Source organism: Rhinopithecus roxellana, chromosome 1 (genome assembly GCF_007565055.1).
Source record: "Rhinopithecus roxellana isolate Shanxi Qingling chromosome 1, ASM756505v1, whole genome shotgun sequence".
Lineage (NCBI taxonomy): Eukaryota > Metazoa > Chordata > Mammalia > Primates > Cercopithecidae > Rhinopithecus > Rhinopithecus roxellana.
This window is the reverse complement of record NC_044549.1, coordinates 202,113,547-202,138,687: the sequence shown is the minus strand read 5'-3', so window position 1 is coordinate 202,138,687 and position 25,141 is coordinate 202,113,547. Positions and strand designations below refer to the sequence as shown.

The 25,141-nt window shown below is 44.0% G+C and overlaps 2 protein-coding genes across 4 annotated transcripts in view; one reads left to right on the top strand and one right to left on the bottom strand.

The window, feature by feature from the left end:
* The window catches only part of IQCG (IQ motif containing G), a 66,882-nt gene that overhangs the window by 38,917 nt on the left and 2,824 nt on the right, over nt 1–25,141 (bottom strand). The window contains exons 1-6 of one of the 2 annotated variants that reach the window (XM_030936661.1): nt 18,605–18,687; nt 18,137–18,217; nt 13,541–13,603; nt 12,013–12,286; nt 6,403–6,635; nt 74–202 (exon numbers count right to left, since the gene is read on the bottom strand). In XM_030936661.1, coding sequence (XP_030792521.1) covers nt 74–202; nt 6,403–6,635; nt 12,013–12,286; nt 13,541–13,548 — 644 coding nt within the window. In that variant the 5' untranslated portion in view covers nt 13,549–13,603; nt 18,137–18,217; nt 18,605–18,687. Of the gene's footprint in view, nt 1–73; nt 203–6,402; nt 6,636–12,012; nt 12,287–13,540; nt 13,608–18,136; nt 18,218–18,604; nt 18,688–25,141 lie in introns of those variants that run through there. The other variant, XM_010381228.2, reaches the window with a different exon arrangement.
* On the top strand, nt 18,929–24,531 carry RPL35A (ribosomal protein L35a). Of its 2 annotated transcripts, none has more exons than XM_010381225.2 (5): nt 18,929–18,983; nt 19,698–19,740; nt 19,926–20,078; nt 22,106–22,250; nt 23,842–23,942. In XM_010381225.2, the coding sequence occupies exons 2-5, from the start codon at nt 19,730–19,732 to the stop codon at nt 23,863–23,865; spliced, it is 333 nt and encodes a 110-aa protein (XP_010379527.1). In that variant the 5' UTR covers nt 18,929–18,983; nt 19,698–19,729; the 3' UTR covers nt 23,866–23,942. The 2 variants fall into 2 exon arrangements, with proteins under 2 accessions (XP_010379527.1, XP_030792531.1); XM_030936671.1 differs by lacking the exon at nt 18,929–18,983 and adding an exon at nt 19,014–19,032 and having other exon boundaries at nt 23,842–24,531.

Sequence of the window (25,141 nt, the reverse complement as noted above, 5' to 3'; positions counted from 1 at the left end):
TCAAGGATTTCCAGTAAGAGTGTTTTAGCACTTTAAAATACAGCAAAGCAAGTAAACCTAACATTACTCTGACCTGGCAATGACGTCATAGAAATGCATTTTGTTTTCCCTCTCTTTGCTCAAAGTTTGCAGGAGACTGTTGTAAGTACCCGAATCTTGCAACTCCTCAATGGTATCTGCAATCACATCGCTGAAAAACTGCCTGTAAGGAGAAACAGACCAAAAAAAAAATGAGTTAATCAATTATATTTTCGGTCCGGTGTGGTGGCTCAGGCCTGTAATCCCAGCACTTTGGGAAGCTGAGGCAGGCGGATCACGAGGTCAGGAGATCAAGACCATCCTGGTCAACATGGTAAAACCCCGTCTCTACTAAAAATACAAAAAAATTAGCCGGGCGTGGTGACACGCATCTGTGATCCCAGCTACTCGGGAGGCTGAGGCAGGGAGAATCACTGGAACCTGGGAGTTGGAGGTTGCAGTGAGCCAAGATCACCCCTGCACTCCAGCCTGGCAACAGAGCGAGACTCCATCTCAATAAATTAATAAATAAATCATGTTTTCAGGCCACGTGCAGTGGCATGCGCCCTAATTCCAGCTACTTGGGAGGCTGAGGTGGAAGAATTGCTTGAGTCCAGGAGTTTGAGATCAACTGGGACTATGTAGCAAGACCTGGTCTCAAAATATATATATATATATATATATATTATATTTATATATATGTATTGATATACATATAAAAAATATGCATTTCCCTACATTCACAAAGGGCTACAGAAGTCACACAGGTTAAGACCCAGGCCAGGTGCAGTGGCTCACGCCTGTAATCCCAGCACTTCAGGAGGCCAAGGCGGGTGGATCACCTGAGGTCAGGCGTTTGAGACCAGCCTGGCCAACATGGTGAAATCCCTTCTCTACTAAAAATACAAAAATTAGCCAGGTGTGGTGGTGCGCACCTGTAATCCCAGCTACTTGAGAGGCTGAGGCAGGAGAATCACTTGAATGCAGGAGGCAGAGGTTACAGTGAGCTGAGATCACGCCACTGCACTCTAGCCTGGCTGACAGAGCCAGACTCTGTCTCAAGAAAAAAAAAAAGAAAAGAAAAAGAAAAAAGAAAAAACGCAAAAGCTTGATTAGGTTTTTAAAAAAAATTTGTTTTAATGATTTAACTTTTTCAAAATTACGAAATATTTCAAAAATTTAGAAAGTATAATGAATAAAATAATGAATATTTATGTATGCAACACCAAATTTAAATATTTTACCATGGTAGAGACTTGGTTTTTTTTAGATTACATATGTCAGATATATCTGAAGTCTCTAGTCCCAGTCTCCTCAATCTTCCCCAAAGATAAACACTCTTCTGAATTTGGTGATTATTCTTCTCTAGCATGTTGTGATACTTTTATTATGTGTTTGTGTGTTTTATTTAAGTAATATGTGTAGTTCTACATGTTTTTATTTTTATTTTTATTTTTTTTGAGATGGAGACTCGCTCTGTTACCCAGGCTGGAGTGCCGTGGCTCTACCTTGGCTCACTGCAACCTCTGCCTCCTGGGTTCAAGTGACTCTCCCGCCTTAGCCTCCTGAGTAGCTGGGATTACAAGTGTGGGCCACGTCACTTGGCTAAAACAAAAAAAGTTTTCTTTAATTTCTAGTTTGCTAAGAGGTTTTTGGTATTGGTTTTTAAATGATGAATATATGTTGAATTTTGCCAAATGTCTTTTCTGCATCTATTGATCTTTCTTTTTATTTAATTTTTTACATTTTCTGATGCTAAACTATTTTTGCATTCCTGGGATAATTCCAATTTCATTATGATGTTCCTTCTGGGTCTTTTTTCTTTTTTTTTTTTTTGAGATGGAGTCTCGCTCTGTCGCCCAGGCTGGAGTGCAGTAGTGCGATCTCAGCTCACCGCAACCTCCACCTCCCAGGTTCATGCCATTCTCCTGCCTTAGCCTCCCGAGTAGCTGGGACTACAGGCACGTGCCACCTCGCCTGGCTAATTTTTGTATTTTTATTAGAGACAGGGTTTCACCATGTTGGCCAGGCTGGTCTGAAACTCCTGACCTCAAGTGATCTGCCCACCTCAGCCTCCCAAAGTGCTAAGATTACAGGCGTGAGCCATCACACCCAGCCAAATGTTCACATTTTCGAGATGAGTAAACCAGGTTCAGGAAAGTTAAGTGACTTGCCTGTGGTCACATAACTAGTTTGAGAAAGAGCTGGAAATATATAATCCAGGTTTCCTAACGCCTAGTCGCTGTTCTTCACGATACTCTCCTAAGTGGAGTGTTAAAAAAAACTGCTGTTTAGGCCGGGCACAAGGGCTCACACCTATAATCCCAGCACTTTGAGGGGCCGAGGCAGGAGGATCACTTGAGTCCAGGAGTTCAAGACCAGTCTGGGCAACATCGTGGATCTCCCCATCTCACAAAAATTATAATTAAAAAAAAAAAAAAAAAAAAAAAAGGCTGGTCATGGTGGCATGTGCCTGTAGTCCCCGCTACTCAGGAGGCTAAGGTAGGAGGGTGGTTCAAGGCTACAGTGACTCATGTTTGTGCCACTGCACTCCTGCCTGGGTGACAGAGTGAGACCCTGTCTCAAAATAATAATAATAATAATAAAATAAAAATTAAAAACTGCTATTCAATGTTTTGACATAGTTGGCAATAATTATAGTTACTATTTTCCATAACAAAGAACCCAAGGGAGAGAGAGAATAGCCAGTTTTAGCTGGCATGGTAAGGAAGTCTCCTCTGCTTTAATCTTTCCAAGAAAACTAACTTTGTGGCCGGGCGCAGTGGCTCACGCCTGTGATCCCAGCACTTTGGGAGACTGAGGCGGGCGGATCACCTGAGGTTGGGAGTTGGAGACCAGCCTGGCCAACATGGTAAAACCCTGTCTCTACTAAAAATACAAAATTAGCTGGGCCTGGTGGCGCGTGCCTATAATCCCAGCTACTTGGGAGGCTGAGGCAGGAGAATCGTTTGGATCCAGGAGGCAGAGGTTGCAGTGAGCCAGGATCGCGCCACTGCACTCCAGTCTGGACAAGAGAATGAGACTCTGTCTCCAAAAAAAAAGAAAAGTAACTTTGTGATTTTTAAAATTGTTAATTAATTAATTAGAGATAGGGTCTCACCCTGTCACTCAGGCTGGAATGCAGTGGATGATCATAACTCACTGTAACTTCTACCTCCCTGGCTTGAGTGGTCCTCCCCTGCCTCAGCCTCTTGAGTAGCTAGGACTAAAGCACGGCACCATGCCCAGCTAATTTTTTTCATTTTTGTGGAGATGAGGTATCGCTATGTTGCCCAGACTAGTCTTGAACTCCCAGCTTCAAGCGCTCCTCCCACTTCAGCCTCGCAAAGTGCTGGGATCACAGGTGTGAGCCACCACCTGCAGCCAGGAAAGTAACTTCGATAAGACCATTCACATTATGTTCTCTGTTTCTGCTTTCTTCAGCCCTTTTCTGCCTGTAAAGCCAACCTCCTCTGCCCAGGTCATCAGAACAGTACTTCTACCTCATAGAGGAGGTGTTGCCTGATTTAGAATTGCAAATAAAAGCCAATTAAGATATTTAGATTTGTTGCAATTTTGTCTTTTGACAGTAGTATGTTACGATAAAGTAATTATTAATTCAATGCAATAAGACGATAATACATAAAGATGAGTAGAGCAAGGAAAGCACACACAAACTTCCTACAAATTCCCATTTTAAATTCATAAAGTGTTGTAGTTTTGTTGTTGTTGTTGTTTTGCTTATCCAGTTTTTTTTTTGAGATGGGGCCTCACTGTCACCCCTGCTGGAGTGCAGTGGCACAGTCACGGCTCACTGCAGCCTCAATTTCCCAGGCTTGCGTGATCCTCCCACCTCAGCCTCCAGAGTAGCTGGGACCACAGGTGCGCACCACCACGCCCAGCTAATTTTTTTAATTTTTAGTAGAGATGAGATTTCATATGTTACCCAGGCTGGTTTCAAACTCCTGGGCTCACGCAATTCGCCTGTAGGGGGACAGGCCACAGACAAAACTCCTCAGACACCGGATTAAAGAAGGAAGAGGTTTTTTATTGGGCTGGGAGCATCAGCAGACTCGTGTCTTAAGAGATGAGCTCCCCGAAAAAGAAATTCTTGGCCTTTTTAAAGGCTTACAACTTTAAGGGGTTCACGTGAAAGGGTCGTGATAAATCGAGCAAGCGTGGGAAACGTGACTGGGGGCTACATGCATCAGCTAACAGAAGAAAAAGTTTTACAATGCTTTTTTCATACAGTGTCTGGAATTTACAGATAACACAAGTAGTTTAGGTCAGGGATTGATGTTACTATTATTCCTTTGTTTCACTCCTAGGGTCAGGTGGTGGTGCCAAGGTTGTCTGGCTATTTATCTTACTTTTGTTTCTTTCTAGCTTTTTGCTTTTTCTCTCCTCCTGTCTTGTGAACTAGGCATGGTGCGGGGAGGAGGGTAGGAGTAGTAGTGGTCTCCTTCCTTACTCCCACCTTGGCCTCGCAAAATGTTAGCATCACAGGTGTGAGCCGCCGCGCCTGGCCTGTTGTAGCTTTTATGTCTTTGATATTTTGATTTCCACTTTGATTCTGGATAACTGGTGGAGATGTACATTTTGTGAGCACACCCTGGGTTTCCTATGGAATATAAATCTAAAACTAATCCCCTACAAATAATTGCGACTGGTATTTTGGGTTTTTTAGGAAAAGATACGAGCTACGCACTGAGAATGAAAAGCACATGAACCGGGCAATTTATAAGCAGGATGCCTTTCTGTCTGATGCAGATCTGGGCCAGATTGACTTTAGCAAGATCTTACCCTTGGTTAAGGTCTAATACCGAGGTCAACAAACTTTTTCTGTAAAGGGACAAATAGTAAACATCTGGCTTTGCAGGGCATAAGTTCTCTTTGGCAATGACTCAGCTCTGCACTGTGGCATGAAAGCAGTCACAGATAACGTATAAACAAATGGGCAATGCCATATTCCAGTAAAAGTTTTCAAAAACAGACTTCAGACTGGATACAGCTAGTGGCCCTGGGTAATTGCAGTAAACTCTCATTTACCAAAAGTTCTCAACATAATGTTACACCCTCTTAACAGGCTTCTTTGTCACTGAGGCAGCTGACAATAACAAATTATGAGACAATGGGAATTTAGACTGCCTTTAAGAAACCCTCAGGATTAAAACACAGTTTGGAATTTGGCTATATAGAATAATAAGAAATAGCTATAAAGTAGCTATTAATGGATAAAGCATCACAATAGCTACCGATTTGTGCCAGGCACTAGGCTAAAGCCTTATTTCTAACCCTTACACTAATGTTGCAAGGTTGCTATCGTTGTCACTTTTTTTTTTCGAGACGGAGTCTTGCTCTGTTGCCCTGGCTGGAGTGCAGTGGTGCCATCTTGGCTCACTGTAACCTCCGCCTCCCAGGTTCAAGCACTTCTCCTACCTCAGCCTCCTGAGTAGCTGGGATTACAGGCATGCACCACCACACCTGGCTAATTTTTGTATTTTTAGTAGAGACTGGGTTTCACCATGTTAGCCAGGTTGGTCTTGAACTCCTGACCTCGTGATCCGCCCGCCTCGGCCTCCCAAAGTGCTGGGATTACAGGTGTGAGCCCTGGCGCCCGGCCCATTCTCATTTTTCAGTAATTGAAAACAGCCAGCGCGCCTGTAGTCCCAGCCCTGTGAGAGGATCACGGGAAGCCAGATGCTTGAGGGCGGCATGCTCTATGACATCTCTGTCAGTAGCCACTGGCTTCCAGCCTGGGCTACAGAGTGACCTCGTCTCTAAAAAATAAACAGTCTGCAGGTATACGTCTAAAGAAAAAAAAAAAGAAAAAAATTTAAAAAATAAATAAAATAAATTGGAAACAAAGACAAACGGCCAGGCACAGTGGCTCACACCGGTAATCCCAGCACTTTGGGAGGCAGAGGCAGGTGGATCATCTGAAGTCAGGAGTTCAAGAGTAGCCTAGGCAACATGGTGAAACCTGGGGTTTTGCTAAATAATACGAAAATTAGCTGGGCGTGGTGGTGTGCACCTGTAATCCCAGCTCTTCAGGAGGCTGAGGCAGGAGAACTGCTTGAACCCGGGAGGTGGAGGCTGCACTGAGCCGAGATCGCGCCACTGCACTCCAGCCTGGGCGACAAGAGCGAGACTCCGTCTCAAAAAAAAAAACAAAACAAAACAGAAAAGACTTAATAACTTAGGCAGTATCATACAGCCGCCTTGCTTTCCATTCGTGTCGCCTACCTCTAGGCAGTCTTCAGCTAATTTTATTCTCAGCAGTCATTCTGCATACACAGTAATGACTAGCCCGCAGAAGAGAGCGGTCAGCTCTCATCTATGTATAAATGTGCAAGTCCACTGCCAAATGTCTTCCCTCCTTACCTATCAATCTGAATTTTCTTCAGTGTCTCCGTAGTCGTGATGGTCTGCCTTGCAGGTTTTTTGAAGAGAAGATCCTGCGTTTTGCGAAACTCCACAGCGAACTGGCCTCCTTGTCTGATTTCTAGCAAGTTGGGTCCTTCCTTGGTTATTAGCGGACTGGGTATTTTTGTAACTGTTGAGGCCACTGGAAGTTTGTCTAGATTCTTTCCTTCTAGATTCATTTCTCTGCTTTTCTTTTAAAACAATAAACAGTATTAGAAATAATTTTGTTAAAGAGACAACCACAAGAAAGAGGCCTTTGTCTACATTTTTCAACGTTATCTTCTCTGACTTCTACCCTATCCTCCAAGAAAATGTGCCCCTTTCTTCAGCCACAACAAACCATGCCCTGCTGCTAACTTCACACAACATTCCCCCTCTCTGTCATTCCCCAACTTACCACCTGCTACACTCTGCTCAAAAGTAAAGTTCTTTGTGAAATATCTCTGTTAGCAGGCATTTCTCATATTGTAATTTTTTATAAAGTATCTCCATCAGGTCATGGTTTCTAGGAGGGAGGGGACAGTGTCTTAGCGATCTTGGTTCCCCTTTAAAAAAACCTTTTTTTGAAGACTAGTCTCAAGTTATTTTTGGAACAAGATTGGATATTCAATAAATGTGGCCATCTTTACAGTCCCATTGCTTAGAACAATGACTAGCATATAGCAGAGACAGAAATGTTCATTGAACATATGAACATGAAAAATAAATTAAAAAAGGAGAATCACACTAAAAGCAGAGGTTGATAGTACATTTAGTGGTGTGGTGTAGATTTTGAGGATCGTGGAGGGAAAAGCCAAAATCATTTCTTTTTCAGACCCAAACTTGAATATTAAGGGACCACAGGAACAGCATATGCCTTTCAGTTGATGATGCCTGTGTAAATTAAACTGTGGCGAAAAGCTTGAGCCACTGAGAGGCCACACAGTGCAGTGACTACACATGTGGGTTCTGAAACTGTTTGAGTCCGGCTCCATCTCTCAACTGTGTTGACCTTAGGCAACTATTTAACATCTCTGTGTCCCCACTTCCCGCTGGCAAAATAAACGGTTATTATTTTAGATTCTGTCTAAGGCGATAAGGGGAAAATGTAAGGTCTAGGAGGCTCCACTGTCTTTTTTCTTTTCTCTTTTGGGACGGAGTCTCGCTGTCGCCCAGGCTGGAGCGCAGTGGCGTGATCTCGTCTCACTGTGACCTCTGGGATGTCCCATTTTCTGAGTTCTCTAACCACTATTCCTCTACCTTTATACCTGGACATCTGGAAAAGGACGCAAATGTGTCACATGGCCTGACTTACCTATTACTAGAAAGAAATGTGAATTTTTAGAATAAAATTAAAGAAATGAGCTAAGTGTTCTAGCTGACTCACTAAAAAAATTTTTTTTGAGATGGAGTCTCACTCTGTTGCTCAGGCTGGATTACAGTGGCACAATCTCCACTCACTGCAACCTCTGCCTCCCGGGTTCAAGCAATTCTCCTGCCTCAGCCTCCCGAGTAGCTGGGATTACAGGCGAGCACCATCATGCACAGCTAATTTTTTTGTATTTTTAGTAGAGACGGGGTTTCGCCATTTTGGCCAGGCTGGTCTCAAACTCCTGACCTCAGGTGATCCACCTGCCTCAGCCTCCCAAAGCGCTGGGATTACAGGCCTGAGCCACCGTGCTCAGCCTCTAAAAATTTATATATATATAAAATTTATATATTTTATATTGCACACACTATATACAAGATAGGGTTTTTTACCGTAAGGAAAAAGAGAAGAAAAACAGTATTCCCTGCAAGAAAGTTATTTCCAAACTTTGGTCAAATTACTCTCATTTATGGTAGAACCAGGTAATTAATATACGTTTCATCCTTTCATTTCATAATTCTAATACAGGAAAATGTATCTGGAGATGGCCTTAGCTGTAAAAACGGCTTTAAAAGAGGCATAATGCTAACCTTTCCTTTCAAGGTTGTTAAGAGGCTAAAGGATGTCAAGTCTTTGGGAAAGAAAACATCCATATACATACTAACATTTAAAAATGTATAGCCTAGGCCCTACAGGGCAGCGGCATCCTCAAATTCATGAGTCAGAACAACTATAGTACCATGAAATAAAAACCAAAAAATATTTTAAGAGATTCACAATTTTTAAAAGATATAAAACTAACATATTGAGAAATGGGCTTTTAAATTGCTATTAATCAACATGATTATGGTAAAGTTACCATAATTATACATACTATATATTACTATTTACACTACAGTAAAATCCCAAGGGGGGTTTCTGTTGAGTCAGAAAATTCTGTGGGTAAAAGGTCACTATGATAAACCAGAAAAAAACAGTGCAAAAGTTTCATTCTTTTATTTACTGGAGTAGTGACTGCTGCTGAATACTGTCGATTAATTCAGCATTTTCATTCTTGAGATTCCATGATGGCAAATTCCTCTTTTCAAAGGCTGACAGCAGGTAGCATTGAAAAGACTTCATTTATTAACTGAATGTCTTCCCATTTGTTTGTCCTTCCTTCCTTCCTTCCTTCCTTCCTTCCTTCCTTCCTTCCTTCCTTCCTTCCTTCCTTCCTTCCTTCCTTTCCTTCCTTCCTTCCTTTCCTTTCTCCCTCCCTCCTTCCTTCCTTCCAATCCCTTCTCCTTCCTTACATACCCTTCTCTCTCCTTCCTTCCTTCCTTCCTTCCTTCCTTCCTTCCTTCCTTCCTTCCTTCCTTCCCTTTCTCCCTCCCTCCTTCCTTCCTTCCAATCCCTTCTCCTTCCTTACATACCCTTCTCTCTCCTTCCTTCCTTTCCTTTCTCCCTCCCTCCTTTCTTCCTTCCTTCCTTCCTTCCCTCCCTCCCTCCCTCCCTCCCTCCTTCCTTCTTTCCTTCTTTCTCTTTCAACAAGGTCTCACTCTGTCACCCAGGTTGGCGTGCAGTGGTGTGACCTTGGCTTACTGCAGCCTCAGTCTCACGGGCTCAAATGATCGTCCCATATCAGCCTCCTGAGTAGCTGGGACTACAGGCATATGCCACCATGCCTGGCTAAGTTTTGTATTTTCTTGGTAGAGATGGGGTCTTCTCTGCTGCCCAGGCTGGTCTCAAACTCCTGGCCTCGAGCATTTCTCCCACCTTGGCCTCCCAAAGCACCCATTTTATTTTTGATTATTGTTGAAGGAGATAATAAATAGGAAGAACACACCAGTCTCTTGTGTTCTATTTGTTAGCCATCTTAAATTGTTAAGATTAGGCCGGGCGCAGTGGCTCAAGCCTGTAATCCCAGCACTTTGGGAGGCCGAGACGGGCGGATCATGAGGTCAGGAGATCGAGACCATCCTGGCTAATACGGTGAAACCCTGTCTCTACTTAAAAATACAAAAAACTAGCCGGGCGACGAGGCGGGCGCCTGTAGTCCCAGCTATTCGGGAGGCTGAGGCAGGAGAATGGCGTAAAAAACCCGGGAGGCAGAGCTTGCAGTGAGCTGAGATCCGGCCACTGCACTCCAGCCTGGGTGGCAGAGCAAGACTCCGTCTCAAAAAAAAAAAAAAAAATTGTTAAGATTAGACTCTTATTTTAAATGCAATGGAAGATTTTGTTCTTAGATTCTTATCTGTTTGCCCTTCATAAGTTAACAAGGAAGTTAACTTACATTATACAATTCCTGTGATACTTATATCACAGAATTATTTTAAAACTACCCCAAAACTCACAGAAGGCTAGCACTAGAAGGGACCCATCAGGTCATTTAGGTAAAACTCCATTACAACTTACAAATGAGAAAACTTAGACCAAAAAAAGTGAAGTGACTGCTAACCGCACAAAACTATATCCCAGATGCCTCCTGACTCTAAAGCCATTGCTCTATAAAATCTTATCTAAACTTTTTAAACTTTAATGAAAGTTTTAAGAACCCAGACTGTATGTGTAACAATAATAATTTTAAAAATTTGAAATTTTAATGGAAAAGTAAAGGGAAATGTAATTTTCTTCTCTCGATAAATATGGACTTCTTTACTGTTAGACATGAAAATCAAAAACAAAACAAAAAAAAAAAAAAAAAAAAAGAAAAGCATTTTACCCTCTCATTTTTATAGCAATTTTCATTGGTCATAGAATCAGACATAAGCATATCTTCTGGGCTGGGCGCGGTGGTTCACGCCTGTAATCTCAACACTTTGGGAGGCCGAGGCGGGCAGATCACTTGAGGTTGGGAGTTCAAGACCAGCCTGACCAACATGGAGAAACCCCGTCTCTACTAAAAATACAAAATTAGTTGGGAGTGGTGGCGCATGCCGGTAATCCCAGCTACTCGGGAGGCTGAGGCAGGAGAGTCACTTGAACCCAGGAGGTGGAGGTTGCCGTGAGCCGAGACACTCCAGCCTGGGCAAGAAGAGCGAAACTCCATCTCAAAAAAATAAAAATAAAAAAATAAAATAAAAAAGAGTATCTTCTGCACAAGTTATATAATGCTATTATGTAAAACTTGATAAATATGTATTTCTATCTATAAATTGTTTCCATTTTATACCTACAACCTAAGTTATTGAAATGTACAAGAGCTAAACATGTATAAAGACTTTGCTCACTACTGAATTAACTTTCTAACAACTCAGTGCTGCTTCACAGAGCAGTCCAAAACATGATTGAAAATGTAATGGCTTGGCTAACCAGGTGAAACCCCGTCTCTGCTAAAAATACAAAACACTAGCCGGGCGTGATGGCGGCGCCTGTGGTCCCAGCTCCTCGGGAGGCTGAGGCAGGAGAATGGCGGGAACCCGCGAGGCGGAGCTTGCAGGGGGCCGAGATCGGCCACTCACTCCAGCCTGGGCCACAGAGCGAGACTCCGTCTCAAAAAAAAAAAAAAAAGAAAGAAAATGTAATGGCTGACACAGTAATGCAGCTGGATATTCAGGAAGGCAAGTTGCAACGTGTTCATCAATGACAAGTCATTTTAGATGAAAGCGAAGTGAAGACTGGAGCTGAACTTCCTCCCCCTAGTGTTCAGTTAGGTTTCAGCAGCTGAGAAATACAAGCTGGCTTAGTAATCCCCTCTCTCTCCTCAGTATTGTATTTGTACTGATTTCAGTATAGGCCTTTTTGGATAATGCCAATATAGTGGAAAAGGATATTCTCTCTGGTAATGTACCTTCAGTTATGACCATTTCACTCCATCAATTGAGAGTACATATCTCAGATAGTTAGTGTAGCCCTTTATCTGAAATAAAGGTGCTATTTCCCAAGTGATATTTAATGGCACCAGCCTGGACAACACAGTGAGATCCCATCTCTATAGAACTTTCATAAAAAATTAGCTGGGTGTGGTAGTGCAGACCTATAGTCCCAGCTACGCAGGAGACTGAGGTGGGAGGATCACTTGAGCCTGGGAGGTAAAGGTCGCAGTCAGCCGTGACGGCACCCCTACACTCCAGCCTAGGCCACAGAGCGAGACACTGTCAGAAAAAAAAAAAAAAAGAAGAAGAAGGAAAGAGAGAGAGAAAGATAAATCAATACATTTAATGAGACAGGTACTATAAATGAGGGAGAAATAAAAAATAAAGCAAAAGTAACTCATGGTCTCATGGTGAGTGGATAAATACCATGCAGATGCTCTGTCTTCCTTCGTACTGAACGGGCATGATGTACTTTAGAATAGAGAGCTGGTCTGTGGTGTCCTCTAGAACTGCCGAGATCCTCAGCACATCTGGAAGCGAGAGTGGCTCTCGGGTTTCTAGGATTTCTGGGATGATTTCTACGTCTGTTTCTTTAGGTAGTCCGTCTTCTTCTACGGTACTAGGTGGTTTGCCTGTCACTGACACTGTCATCTCAGAATGCCAAACTTTTGGAGGAAGGTTTGAGTCTTCCAGGCTGTCTCTAAGGAAAGAATAAAGAAAAAATAAGTCAGCGACCAATATTTAAACATTACTTTAACTCAGAAGTACAGGCAGCAACGTGCTGGGCTCCTGTAATATTCATGTTGTCATATAATATAATCTAGATTTAAAAAAAAAAAGTAGGAGTTGGAGTGTGATTCTACTAAATATCTTCCATTTTGACCAACCAAAGGCAAACAACTTACTTTTTTTTCCCCCCCTTTTATTGAGATGGAGTTTCGCTCTTGTTGCCCAGGCTGGAGTGCAATGGCGTGATCTCAGCTCACCGCAACCTTTGCCTCCCAGGTTCAAGCGATTCTCCTGCCTCAGCCTGCTGAGTAGCTGGGACTACAGGCACCCGCCGCCACACCCGGCCAAGTTTGTGTTTTTAGTAGAGATGGGGTTTCTCCATGTTGGTCAGGTTGGTCTTGAACTCCCAACCTCAGGTGATCCACCCAGCTCAGCCTCCCAAAGTGCTGGGATTACAGGCATGAGCCACCACACCTGGCCTACTGTTTAATAAAGATACGTAGCTCATGCAATTTGGCTATGCTGATCAATTTAAATTTGAGCCAAAATTACCTTTTTTTCCCTAGGAGTATCTTTAGATGCTAACCAAAACTGTCTCCTGATGAGTGAAAAACAGAATGTGGTATCCAGCCTCCAAGGTGGCCCAAATGATTCTCACTTTCTAGTATTAATGGTTCTGTGTCGTCTACGCCACACTGAGTAGGACCAGCCTATGTAACCAGAAGGTTATTGTGGCAATGATGGAGTGGGACTTCCAAGGCTAAGTGATAAAAGACATTGCAGCTTCTGCCTTCCTCTCTCAAATTGCTCAGTGTAAGGGATGACAGCTGCTTCGGCATGAGGACACTTCAGCAGCACTGTGGACACATCCATGAGGGTAAGGAACAAACGCCTCTTGCTGGCAGCCTGCACCAACTTGCCAGCTCTGTCAATGAACCACCTTGGCAGTGGATACTCCAGCCCCCATCAGGTCTTCAGATCATTGCCATTATTGCCACCCATGGCCAACTTCAAGTGCAGGAGAGACCCCAAGCCAGCACCATCCAGCTAACCTGCTCCTAACCTTGGGACCCGCAGAAACTGTGGGAAAGAATAAATGTTTGTATTTTAAGTCGCTAAGTTCTGGGGTGATCTGTCACACAGCAGTAGATAAGGTATACACAGAACTTTAACAGAAGGCATAATTTAAATACATGTATACAAAAAACAGGAATTGTAAACATACTCTTCCATTCTCCTTTAGTTTCGTTACCCTCCGTGGAATATGTATAATCTCACAGAAGTGCAGCTACCTAAAATGGGAAGGAAACACCGAGATTAGTTTATGGGAGTCTTCAATGATGTTTCAGTTATTTCGATACCATTTTATTCAGAGAAAATTAAATGATTACGGGAGCTGTGACTGTCGCCTCTTTGTGCAGAGTGGAGCAGTCCCAGAGGCGAAAGAAACACTGACATCACGGACCGCAGGTCTATGAAGAAGTCAACCGAATTCTTACTGCTTTACCAAACTCAAGACACACGCACTCTGTGAGCCTCTTCTTAAGGTAAATTAACGTTCAACATGGTTTTAGTGTGTTCCATCGTATCACGATTTTAATTGGTAATCTCTATATACTTGATTTTTTCTATCATTCTAATTACTCTAACATTTAATTAGATCACTCAATCCATCTTATCCGCCAGATAATGGAATTTGCTCCACATGTGCTTAGAGGAATAACTGAGATGACATTTAGAAAAACTGTATTAATTGGGGCCGGGTGCGGTGGCTCATGCCTGTAATCCCAGCACTTTGGGAGGCCGAGGCGGGCAGATCATGAGGTCAGGAGATCGAGACCATCCTGGCCAACATGGTGAAACCCTGTCTCTACTAAAAAATACAAAAAATTAGCGAGGCATGGTGGCGGGCACCTGTAGTCCCAGATACTCGGGAGACTGAAGCAGGAGAATGGCGTAAACCCGGGAGGTGGAGCTTGCAGTGAGCTGAGATCGCACCACTGCACTCTAGCCCGGGCGACAGAGTGAGACTCCGTCTCAAAAAAAAAAAAGAAAGAAAAACTATATTAATCCTGGAAATCGGAAATCAGTTTGACACTGCTGTCAAGATGTTACCCCTCTAGAGTAAACCAAAATCCTTTCTGCTTAAATGAGCTTTACAGTGAGAACACCTATGGAGAATTTTGCGTTGTACTGAATGGACAGTGAGTGGTGAGTTTCCAATGTAAATTCGTCCACAATAAAGTAACTCTGAGAGAGGTGGTGCAAATATGACTCTTGCAACAAAAATCTGACATGCAAAATTTCAAACATATAAAACAGAATCTTCATATAAATTTGAAAAAATGCTTCAAACTAGCCAGATTTCCTGATGCAGGGGCAGTTTTAGGAGGAAGTAGCATTGTATTAAGCAGAATATCTTTCTTTCTTTTTTTTTTTAAGATGGAGTTTTGCTCTTCTTGCCCAGGCTGGAGTGCAGTGGTGTGATCTCGGCTCACTGCAGCCTCTGCCTCCCGGGTTCAAGTGATTCTCCTGCCTCAGCCTCCTGCAGCGTAGCTGGGATTATAGGCACGTGCCACCACGCCCAGCTAATTTTGTATTTTTAGTAGGGACGGGGGTTTCTCCATGTTGGTCAGTCTGGTCTTGAACTCCCGACCTCAGGTGATCCACCCGCCTCGGCCTCCTAAAGTGCTGAGATTACAGGTGTGAGCCACTGCACCCGTCAATATTTTTCTTTTGATGATGTTGATTCTTTGTTTTCCACTTTCTTTTTTTTTTTTTTTTTTTTTTGAGATGGAGTCTCGCTCTGTCGCCCAGGCTGGAGTGCAGTGGCCGGATCTCAGCTCACTGCAAGCTCCGCCTCCCGGGTCCACGCCATTCTCCTACCTCAGCCTCCCGAGTAGCTGGGACTACAGGCGCCCGCCATCTCGCCCGGCTAATTTTTTGTATTTTTTAAGTGGAGATGGGGTTTCACTGTGTTAGCCAGGATGGTCTCGATCTCCTGACCTTGTGATCCGCCCGCCTCGGCCTCCCAAAGTGCTGGGATTACAGGCTTGAGCCACCGCGCCCGGCCTGTCTTCCACTTTCTTAGGCTTGGGCCATAACAGGTAATTGTGCTTCACAAGGGTAAGACAGGGCTACACTTGTGTAGATTCCAGTGCCTTCCTGCTGTTCTGGCTTCTCATTCCTCATGCGAGAAACCCAGTACTCATTCCTGCCACCTTCTTCATCTGGATATCAGCATCCTCCTAATCCAAACTATTACCAAGGCCTGTGGATTTTGCCTTCTTTTTCTCTTTTTTGAGACGTAGTCTCATTTTGTCCCTCAGGCTGGAGTGCAATGGCGCCATCTTGGCTCACTGCAGCCTCCGCCTCCGGATTCAAGCGATTCTCCTGCCTCAGCCTCCCGAGTAGCTGGGATTACAGGCACCCGCCACCACACCCAGCTCATTTTTGTATTTTTATTAGAGACGGGGTTTCACCATGTTGGCCAGGCTGGTCTCAAACTCATGACCTCAGGTGATCCACCCACCTTGGCCTCCCAAAGTGTTGGGATTACAGGTGTGAGCAAGGCGCCCAGGCAGATTTTACCTTCTATTTCCGTATCTCCCAAGTTGCACCCAGTTGTTGCTGTGTTTGTTTGTTTGATTTTTTCCTTGTTTTCTTTTTTGCTTGAACTACTCCAACAAGCACTAAATTGGAAGTGATCTTTTAATTAAAAAAATTTTTTTTCTGATATACTGACAGAAGGTTCAGGAAGTGATCTTTGAAAATGGAAAATCTGACCATGTCCCTCCCTAGAACTCTTCAGTGGTTTCCCATTGCCTTAGGACAAAGAACAAAATTCTTGACTTGGTCCACAAGGTCTGTATGGTCTGGGCCCTCTGATCCTCTCTAGACCCAACTACAATTGCCCTTTCCTTGCTCTCTGGGTTCCAGCCACAAGGGGCTTCTTTCAATTCTCCTATGGACTCATGCTCCCTTGCAACTCAGGGTCTTTGCACCTGCTATTCCTTCCAGTGGAAACACTCTTCCCTCACCTCTTCACCTTGTAAAGTCCCACTGACCCATCACCAGCTTAAGACAGTGTCATTTTTCTAGGTAAAATCCCTAATATTTTCTGTGCTCTGGGAGATGGACCCGTATGGAGTATATCCATGGGATATTCCAGAAAGATTCAGTGTAGGGAAATGAAATCAAGCATTTATTCTCCCTGCTCCTTCTCTGCCAGAATATCATTGGTTGGTTATGTTCCTCTTTCAAAGGTCATGGCTCCTGTCAGGCAAAATTCTCTCCAAACGTCTCTCTCTGGTCTTAGGTAACTATTTCTTTCCTAGATCCCAGGAGACTCCATCATCCCTTGTAGTTTCACTCCTGCTTTACCTTTTTTTTTTTTTTTTTTTTTTTTTTTGAGACAGTCTCACTCTGTCACCCAGGCTGGAGTGCAGTGGTGTGATCTCAGCTCACTGAAACCTCTACCTCCTGGGTTCAAGTGATTCTTGTACCTCAGCCTCCCAAGTAGCTGATTACAGGCACACACCACCACGCCTGGCTGATTTTTGTATTTTTAGTAGACACAGGGTTTCACTATGTTGGCCAGGCTAGTCTCGAACTCCTGACCTCAAATGATCCACCCACCTCGGCCTCCTAAAGTGCTGGGATTACAGGCATGAGCCACCACGCCCGACCCATATTTTGTTTTAAAAAGTATTCTGATCATGCTCTACTAATGGGTCATCACCTGCAGTTTGAAAAATGCCTTAAATGACCCTTGTCCAAGTGATCCTTTTCCTGACTCGTCAGGCCAGATCAGGCTTCTGGGCATTCATGCCACTATTTTCCCGCAGAGCTCAGTTCACAGTTGGTTATGTTTATGTCAGTTTCCCCACTAGACAACTGCTCCAGGAAAGCAGCAACATGACAACGATGCTCACAGCTATATCAGGCGCTAAGCCTCAGTGCTCAGTGTTTGTGGAATGAATAATACATGAACAAACGAATGAAACTCACACTTCATGTGTTACTCCTCCCAGGAGGACTTACATATAGAACTTTGACAAATTAATATCTAATGGTGAAATTTCTAGCACATTTCTTTCTGGGACAGAGAACACTGGGTGGGGTAGTAGGCTACAAGGTACAAGTTCCATTCAGATGTATTTAAGAGAGGATCTGATTTTAAAAGTGACTTATTTACATCTATTTCATACAACTTTGGAGTCATCCTTTACTCCTCTCTCTCATTCGTCATCCACCAGCAAATCCTGCCAGAATTTAAATATATTCAGAATTCCAGTACTCATCACCTCTGTTTACACAGCATCTCCTCTCATCATATCACTACAGGAACCTATAATTATCTTCCTGCTGGTGCCTTTGCCTCCCTTCAGTCTCAACACAGTGACTTTGTCAATACGGAAGTCAGATAGAGTCACCCTTCTGTTCAGAACCCTTAAATACTTCCCATCTCAAAGAGGGGGAAGCCTCTCTTACATACTTCCCATCTCAAAAGGGGGAAAGCCTCTTTTACAGTGGCCTCTCTGCTTAATTTTCTCCACAGAAATTATCATCTTCTAACGTGTCATCTATTTTACTTGCTCATTGTCTTGCTCCCCCTCGTTAAGATGTAAGCTCCACGAGGGCAAAGATTTGTTTACTGCTGTGTCATCCTACACAAACCTTGGTACAGAGTAGCCATTCATTAAACTATTTGTTAAATAAATGAATGAATCCATAGGGTAACCGAAATAAATATGCAATAATTCGGAAATGTGAATCTCTGGCGTCCATTAATCCACCTCTACAAGTATCTACGGAGGACCTATTAGACACGGACACGAGGCAGCTAAACGAGTTCTCCTAAAAGGGCGATAAAGCCTCCTGCAGGCAGTCCTCCTCATACCTCGGATCCAAAAAGAAGAATGGAAGTAAGAACTTAAGTCATTTCATTCTTTTTTTTTCTTTTGTAGAGATGGGGGGAGGTGGTCTCACTATGTTGCCCAGGCTGGTCTCGAACTCCTAGCCTCAAGCGATCCTCCCGCCTCGGTTTCCCAAAGAACTGGGTTTACAGGCGTGAGCCGCCGTGCCCAGTCTCATTTCTTGAAAGAGATAAATAAGTAGAGGGCAGAAAAGAAGCACTAGAAAAATAAAAAAGAGAAGGAAGAGGTCCTGCTGCCTTCGTGCTCCCGGCCTTTCTCTTCCATGCTAGGTTAGGATCCCAGAATTTCCATTCTGTCTATTGCTTGTGGATTGAGGGATATTCACCCCCCTGTTGGCAAATCAATCTTACAATCATTCTTTAGGCAGTGGGAACGTCCTCCACTCAGAGTGCACCTTTCCACCTACGGCGTCCGGTGACGCAGGAAGTAAACTAAGCTGTTTCCATGGCAACGCACAGCTTTGGCGGATTTAGCTGGCTACCATTTTGCCTACCCCTGTTCCCAAGTAATACATTTTGCAGCCTACCAAGATGAAAGGACTTAAGAAAATAATTGTAAGAGTGCTCTTGAATGTGGCTTATTTCAGTGCGAAAGCGATTTCCGAGGACTGCTTTTCTGGCGTTTGGAGAAGATGCCTAAATTGAGGGCGGGGTCGAGAGATGTTTAATCCCACAAGGCCACGCGGCGGGGCCTTGTCTTTCTCTTCCCGCCATCTTGGCTCCTGTGGAGGTGAGAGAAGCGCCTGCTGCTGAAATTTGGGGGCAAATAACCGGAGTAGGTTTGTTCCTATACCTTGGCGAGTCGCCGGTGTGTATCGGAGTCTCTGCCAGCCATTGATTTCTATGGGTTTCAAGAAGAAGGAGAACAGGATGGAGCAGATGTTGGGCCGATGGTGCTTGGTCCCCTGACGCCCGGAGAACGGCTGCCCGGGTTATCCGAGTTAAATTCCTGGGCCTGAGCGGAGTGAAATGATGATTTTGTCCATGAGGCAGTGCTTCCTTTCGGCTAGGGTTTTTCCGTTTCCTCCCAGTCCAAACCTCCCTTTGCTTGTCTGACCAGTCTCTTCCCTCAGCTTTTCTCCGAGACCCAGCCGATGCCTAAGTCTTAGGTGGGAGTCTCTGATGAAGTCTTCATTTCTTTCCTGAGTGTTGCTTCCTGATAATGGCATGCATTTCCTCAGGCTTTTCTAAGAGTCATTTTTGTGACTCTTGTCCCTTGGTTTTGTCGTCATTCTGAAGTTTGCTTAGATACCAGCTGTTCTCTGAGGTTTGAATGTCTTGCCGGAGCCTGCGTTTCATGTGGATGTTCTGGCATAATTGTCCCCGTACTCCTACGGGAAACTCCCGTCCAAAAGGAATTTGCCTTCGGGGCTTAAACGAGAGGGGACGAGGTGGGAAACTTGCGTGGCTTGGTTTTAAACTGAATCTTTTTGTTTGTTTTAAGGCCTGCTGGGAACGGGACTTCTAAAAGGAACTATGTCTGGAAGGTACGCGTTTTAAATATGGTTGCTCTTTGTTTTTGTGTGTTAGACGTGAACGTTTAAATGCGAGCTTAAAATTGGCAAGAAAAAACTTAGATGTTTGCTCTGAGTAACTTTTGGGTGGGGGTCGTTACAAGTCAAATCGGTTTTCTGAAGTTTATGTTTCATGTTGTGTATCTTTTCTGTCTTAGGCTGTGGTCCAAGGCCATTTTTGCCGGCTATAAGCGGGGTCTCCGGAACCAAAGGGAGCACACAGCTCTTCTTAAAATTGAAGGTGTTTATGCCCGAGATGAAACAGAATTCTATTTGGGCAAGAGATGCGCTTATGTATACAAAGCAAAGAAGTAAGTTTGTAGGTTTTGGGTTTTTATTTTGGGATCTGCCTCATTTTCTTTTTTATATAACGGAGTCTTGCTCTGTTGCCCAGGCTGGAGTGCAGTGACTTGGTCTCCCTCACCGAAACCTCCGCCTCCCGGGTTCAAGCAATTCTCCTGCCTCAGCCTCCCGAGTAGCTGGGATTACAGGCGCCGGCCACCACGCCCGGCTACTTTTTGTATCATTAGTAGAGACAGTGTATTGCCATGTTGGCCAGGCTGGTCTCAAACTCCTGATCTCAGGTGATCTACCCACCTCGGCCTCCCAAAGTGCTGAGATTACAGGCTTGAGCCACTGTGCCTGGCCTCATTATCCTATTGAAATAATAAAATATTTGGCTGAAGTACTTGGTATTGGTTTTTTTGTTTTTGTGACAAGAGTCTCGCTCTGTTGCCCAGGTTGGAATTCAGTGGCCTCACTGCATCCTCTGCCTCCTGGCTCAAGCGATTCTCCTGCCTCAGCCTCCTGAGTAGCTGGGCTTACAGGGGTGCACCACCATGCCCAGCTAATTTTTGTATCTTTACTAGAGAATGGGTTCCCCCATGTTGGCCAGGCTGGATAGGTATTGCTATGGCTTCTATTTTGCATCATTAAGGAACTTAATGGGGAGTCTTAGAAGGACATTACTTCTGTAGGTGGTGTTGGATTTAGGTACCTTTTGCACTTGAAAACAATAAAGGAGCTAATTCCTTATATTGTGATCCTTTTAAGGTTTCTAATTGTTTTTCTCGGCTCCTTTTGCTAGAATTCAAGGATTTTTAGAACACTTGACGCCTAATGCATTTTGTTAATGCCTTAAAAATACGGGTTTTTTTTTTTTTTTTGAGACAGAGTCTCACTGTGTCACCCAGGTGCAGTGGCATGATATCAGCTTATCGGCTCACCACAACCTCCACCTCCCGGGTTCAAGTGATTCTCCTGCCTTAGCCTCCCGAGTAGCTGGGATTACAGGTGCCTGCCACCACACCCGGCTAATTTTTGTATATTTAGTAGAAACAGGGTTTCACCATTTTGGCCAGACTGTTCTTGAACTCCTGACCTTGTGATCCACCCGCCTCGGCCTCCCGAAGTGCTGGGATTACAGGCGTGAGCCATCGTGCCATTGCACTTTAGCCTGGACAACAAGAGCAAATCCTATTTTCTTCACCCACTCCAAGCCAATTAAAATCTCTGGGAAAGGGTTTTAATCATTGCCCCACCTTTTCTTCTACAGCCAAGAATAAATTTTAAGTCAGGTTCAGTGGCTCACACCTGTAGTCCCAGCATTTGAGAGGCCTAGGTGGGAGGATTGCTTGATGGCAGTAGGTAGAGGCTGCAGTGAGCTATGATTCGGCCACTGTACTGCAGCCTGGGTGACAAGACAACCCTGTGGTCTTTAAAGGAAATACATATAAAGTCGCATCCTTTGTACATTGCTGGAACCTCAGTGGTTTCTCTCATTCAGTAAAAGCCCGTCATTAAGGGCTCCATAATTCTCTTACCTCAGCTGGGATTAACCCCTTGGTGTCTTCAGTCTTTCCTCCGGTCAGGACACACCTTGCTTGGCCCCAGTGCCTGCGCTAGTCATCCCCTGATCACTTCATGGCGCTTCTCCCCCTCCTTTCCAGTCTGTGTTCCATTGTCACCTCGGTGAGACCTTCCTTGGCTATTTAAAATGGCAGGTAATTCCTCCTTTCTGTACACACAAACATCCTCACACCTGTCCTTTTGCTGTTTTTTCAGTATTGCCTCCGTTATCATCTGACGTATGTATTTCCTTACACTTGGTTAACGGTTTTGAAAGGGATTTTTGTTTTATAGCTGCTGTGTTTTACAGAAGGGTCTGGCATACAGTAGGTATTCGATAAGTATCTGTTGTGAATGGTGTTCCAGGCATTTAAAGTTTCTCAGGTGATGAAGTGGGTAACCAGGGTGGAGCCACTCGTCTAGAGGTCACCTTGAATTTGTATCCAACTATATTGGCCTGTATTCCTCTTCTTTCCCTTTTTAAAATCAGCAACACAGTGACTCCAGGCGGCAAACCAAATAAAACCAGAGTCATCTGGGGAAAGGTAACTCGGGCCCATGGAAACAGTGGCATGGTTCGTGCCAAATTCCGAAGCAATCTTCCTGCGAAGGCCATTGGACACAGAATCCGAGTGGTGAGTATGGTTTTTAGCAAAACGGATGTCTGATGAATCAGACTGAGGTCAAGGTGTTGCGCTTTGACTTCTGAGGACTTGTGTGGTTGTGAAATTGACACCAGTAAATTACGCTGCAAAATTTGTGTATTGCAGAATGCTGGGGAGAAATAGTAATTGAAAGAATAGGTGTTTGGTGTTTTGTTTTTTTTTGTTGTTGTTGTCACCCAGGCTGGGGTGCAGTGGCATAATCATAGCTCACTGCAGCCTCAACCTCCTGGGCTCAAGCAATCCTCCCACAGCCCCCCAAGTAGCTGGGACCATAGGCATGTGCCACCACACCCAGCTAATTTTTGGGGTTTTTGTTTTGTTCTGTTGTTTTTGAGACAAGGTCTCACTTTGTCACGCAGGCTGGAGTGTAGTGGCATGATCTCAGCTTGCTCCTGACCTTTGCCTCCAAAGTTCAAGTGATTCTCGTGCCTCAGCCTCCTGAGTAGCTGGAATTACAGGCGTATGCCACCGTGCCCAGATAATTTTTTGTATTTTTGCAATGATAGGGTTTGTCCATGTTGCCCGGGCTGGTCTTGAACTCCTGAGCCCAAGTGATCTGCCCATCTTGGCCTCCCAGAGTGCTGGAATTACATGCTTGAGCCACCACAGCCAGCCTTGAATAAATAGTTTTCTGGTGAAGATATTTATTGGGCACTGAAGTAATTGCTAGAAAGCGACAATTCAGCAGTTACTCCTGGCATAATTGTTAATATTTTGCCATTTCCATCATGTCAGTCTTGTTAGAACAGGTGTTAGTAGCTTTGTTTTGTACATGAAGAAAACAGACGCTCATGTTCCTAGGTCTCAGGTCTTTGGTGCCATCCTTGGAGTTTAAATTTTTCTCAATTTTCTCTTGTAATTTTTCTCAAATAGTTCCTACTTTTTCTTCAGGATCCATTTTGGAATGTAGACTGTATATTCTTGGGATCAAGAATATATGCATACCATGTATTCTTGGGGCCAGGGGGGTACTTTTGAACCCTGCTAAGTGGTTCATTGGGGTTTATCAACAGAGGAGGCTTTTCCTCTGTCTTTAGAAGAAGCAAAATTAAATGTATCTTCAGTACATGTTTTTCTTTCTTTTTTTTTTTCTGAGACTGGAGTCTCACTCACTCTGTTGCCAGGCTGGAGTACAGTGGCGGGATCTTGCTTCACTGCAAGCTCCCAGGTTGAAGCGATTCTCCTGCTTCAGCCTCCTGACTAGCTGAGACTACAGGCACGCACCACCACGCCCAGCTAATTTGTGTATTTTTTAGTAGAGACAGGGTTTCACCATGTTGGCCAGAATGGTCTTGATCTCTTGACCTTGGGATCCGCCTGCCTGGGCCTCCCAGAGTGATGGGATTACAGGCTTGAGCAACAGCACCCGACCAGTATATGTTTTTTTAAGAGTGCTGGTTCTTAAGGTATGTTCACATAGAGATTGAAAGCTATAAAAACTCTCCTTTCTACTAGAACATGTAATTGGTTGCCTTTCAGAGATGTATCCATATTACGCTTCTTGATTTGTAGACTTATATGTAACATTCACCCAATGTTTTGTGTTCTTTTTTCCCCACAGATGCTGTACCCCTCAAGGATTTAAACTAACGAAAAATCAATAAACGTGGATTTGTGTTCTTGTATTTTTGTTAAGTGGATTAAAGAATTTATTACCTTAAATTGATTTGCTACATGCTTAAAATGATAGAGGTTGCCCGGCATTTTTGGAGTACAAGGAGATCAGAGACATGTGATGAAAATTACAGGGCGAGTTCAGAGATTTAGAAGGGAGTGGGTTTTAATTCGAGTATCTTTGACAGAGTCTTGCTCTGTTGCCCGTGCTGGAGTGTAGTGGTGCTCACTGCAGCCTCACATTCAAAGGCTCAAGCAATCCTCCCTTGGCCTTTGAAGTAGTTGGGACCGCAGGCTCATGCCACCATGTCTGGCTCATTTTTAAATTTTTTGTAGAGGGGGTATGACTCTTGCCCATGCTGGCTTCAAACTCCTGGGCTCAAGGGGTCCTCCCTCCTTGGCCTCCTGAAGTGCTGGGATTAGAGGTGTGAGCCACCACATCCTGCCAAATGCTTTGTAATACTATGCATTTGTTCAGTACAGATTGGGAAACTTAAAATTTGAATGGAGATTATATTGATGGGCTTTGGCAGTTCATTTGGATAGACTGGGATGAGAAGCTCTTGGGAATTGTGACTAGACAAAGCATTCCAGTATATTAAAATAGAATTGAGCCATATTACTCCACTCATAAAAAGCAATCCTATGGTAGGTATATGGAGGTTGGGAATAGTGCACGGAAAGGTGGCAGCTTTCTTTGGCTTCATGTTTTAATCTGGTATAGTACAAGATTGCACTTTAAGGAAGTAAGCAGGCCTCCCAAATATTTTAGATTTCTTGGGAATATGCTAAAATAAAACAGCTAAGGCATCAGTTTTGCAGTATGGTTGTAGTTTTTTTTTGTTTGTTTGTTTGTTTTTTTTTTTTTTGAGATAAGGTCGTTTTGTTGGGCTGGAGTGCAGTGGCATGATTACAGCTTACTGCAACCTCCACCTCCTGGGCTCGGGCAAACCTGCCTCAGCCTCCTGAATAGCTGGGGCCACAGGCATGTGCAGCCACACCCAGTTAACTTAGTTATTTGTGGAGATGGGCCTCACTATGTTGCCCAGGTTGTAGATTTCTAATTGATGCAGTAACAGTCCTTCCCCCCCCAACCCCACCCGAGGGTTATTGATGTCTAAAGCACAGGTAGTTTTTTAAATTAACAGATCTTTAAATTGCACTGAAAATGTCAACAAGAAACTGGGAGTTTGCCCCCTAATCCCTTTTGCAGTTTTGAAACGTGTATGGGTTCTCTTGTCTATGCT

Excerpts from the sequence above, each read along its gene's own strand:
- RPL35A (XM_030936671.1), top strand. Across the intron at positions 20,079-22,105 it reads TATGTATACAAAGCAAAGAA|CAACACAGTGACTCCAGGCG; the intron begins GTAAGTTTGTAG and ends TTTTAAAATCAG. Across the intron at positions 22,251-23,841 it reads TTGGACACAGAATCCGAGTG|ATGCTGTACCCCTCAAGGAT; the intron begins GTGAGTATGGTT and ends TTTTCCCCACAG.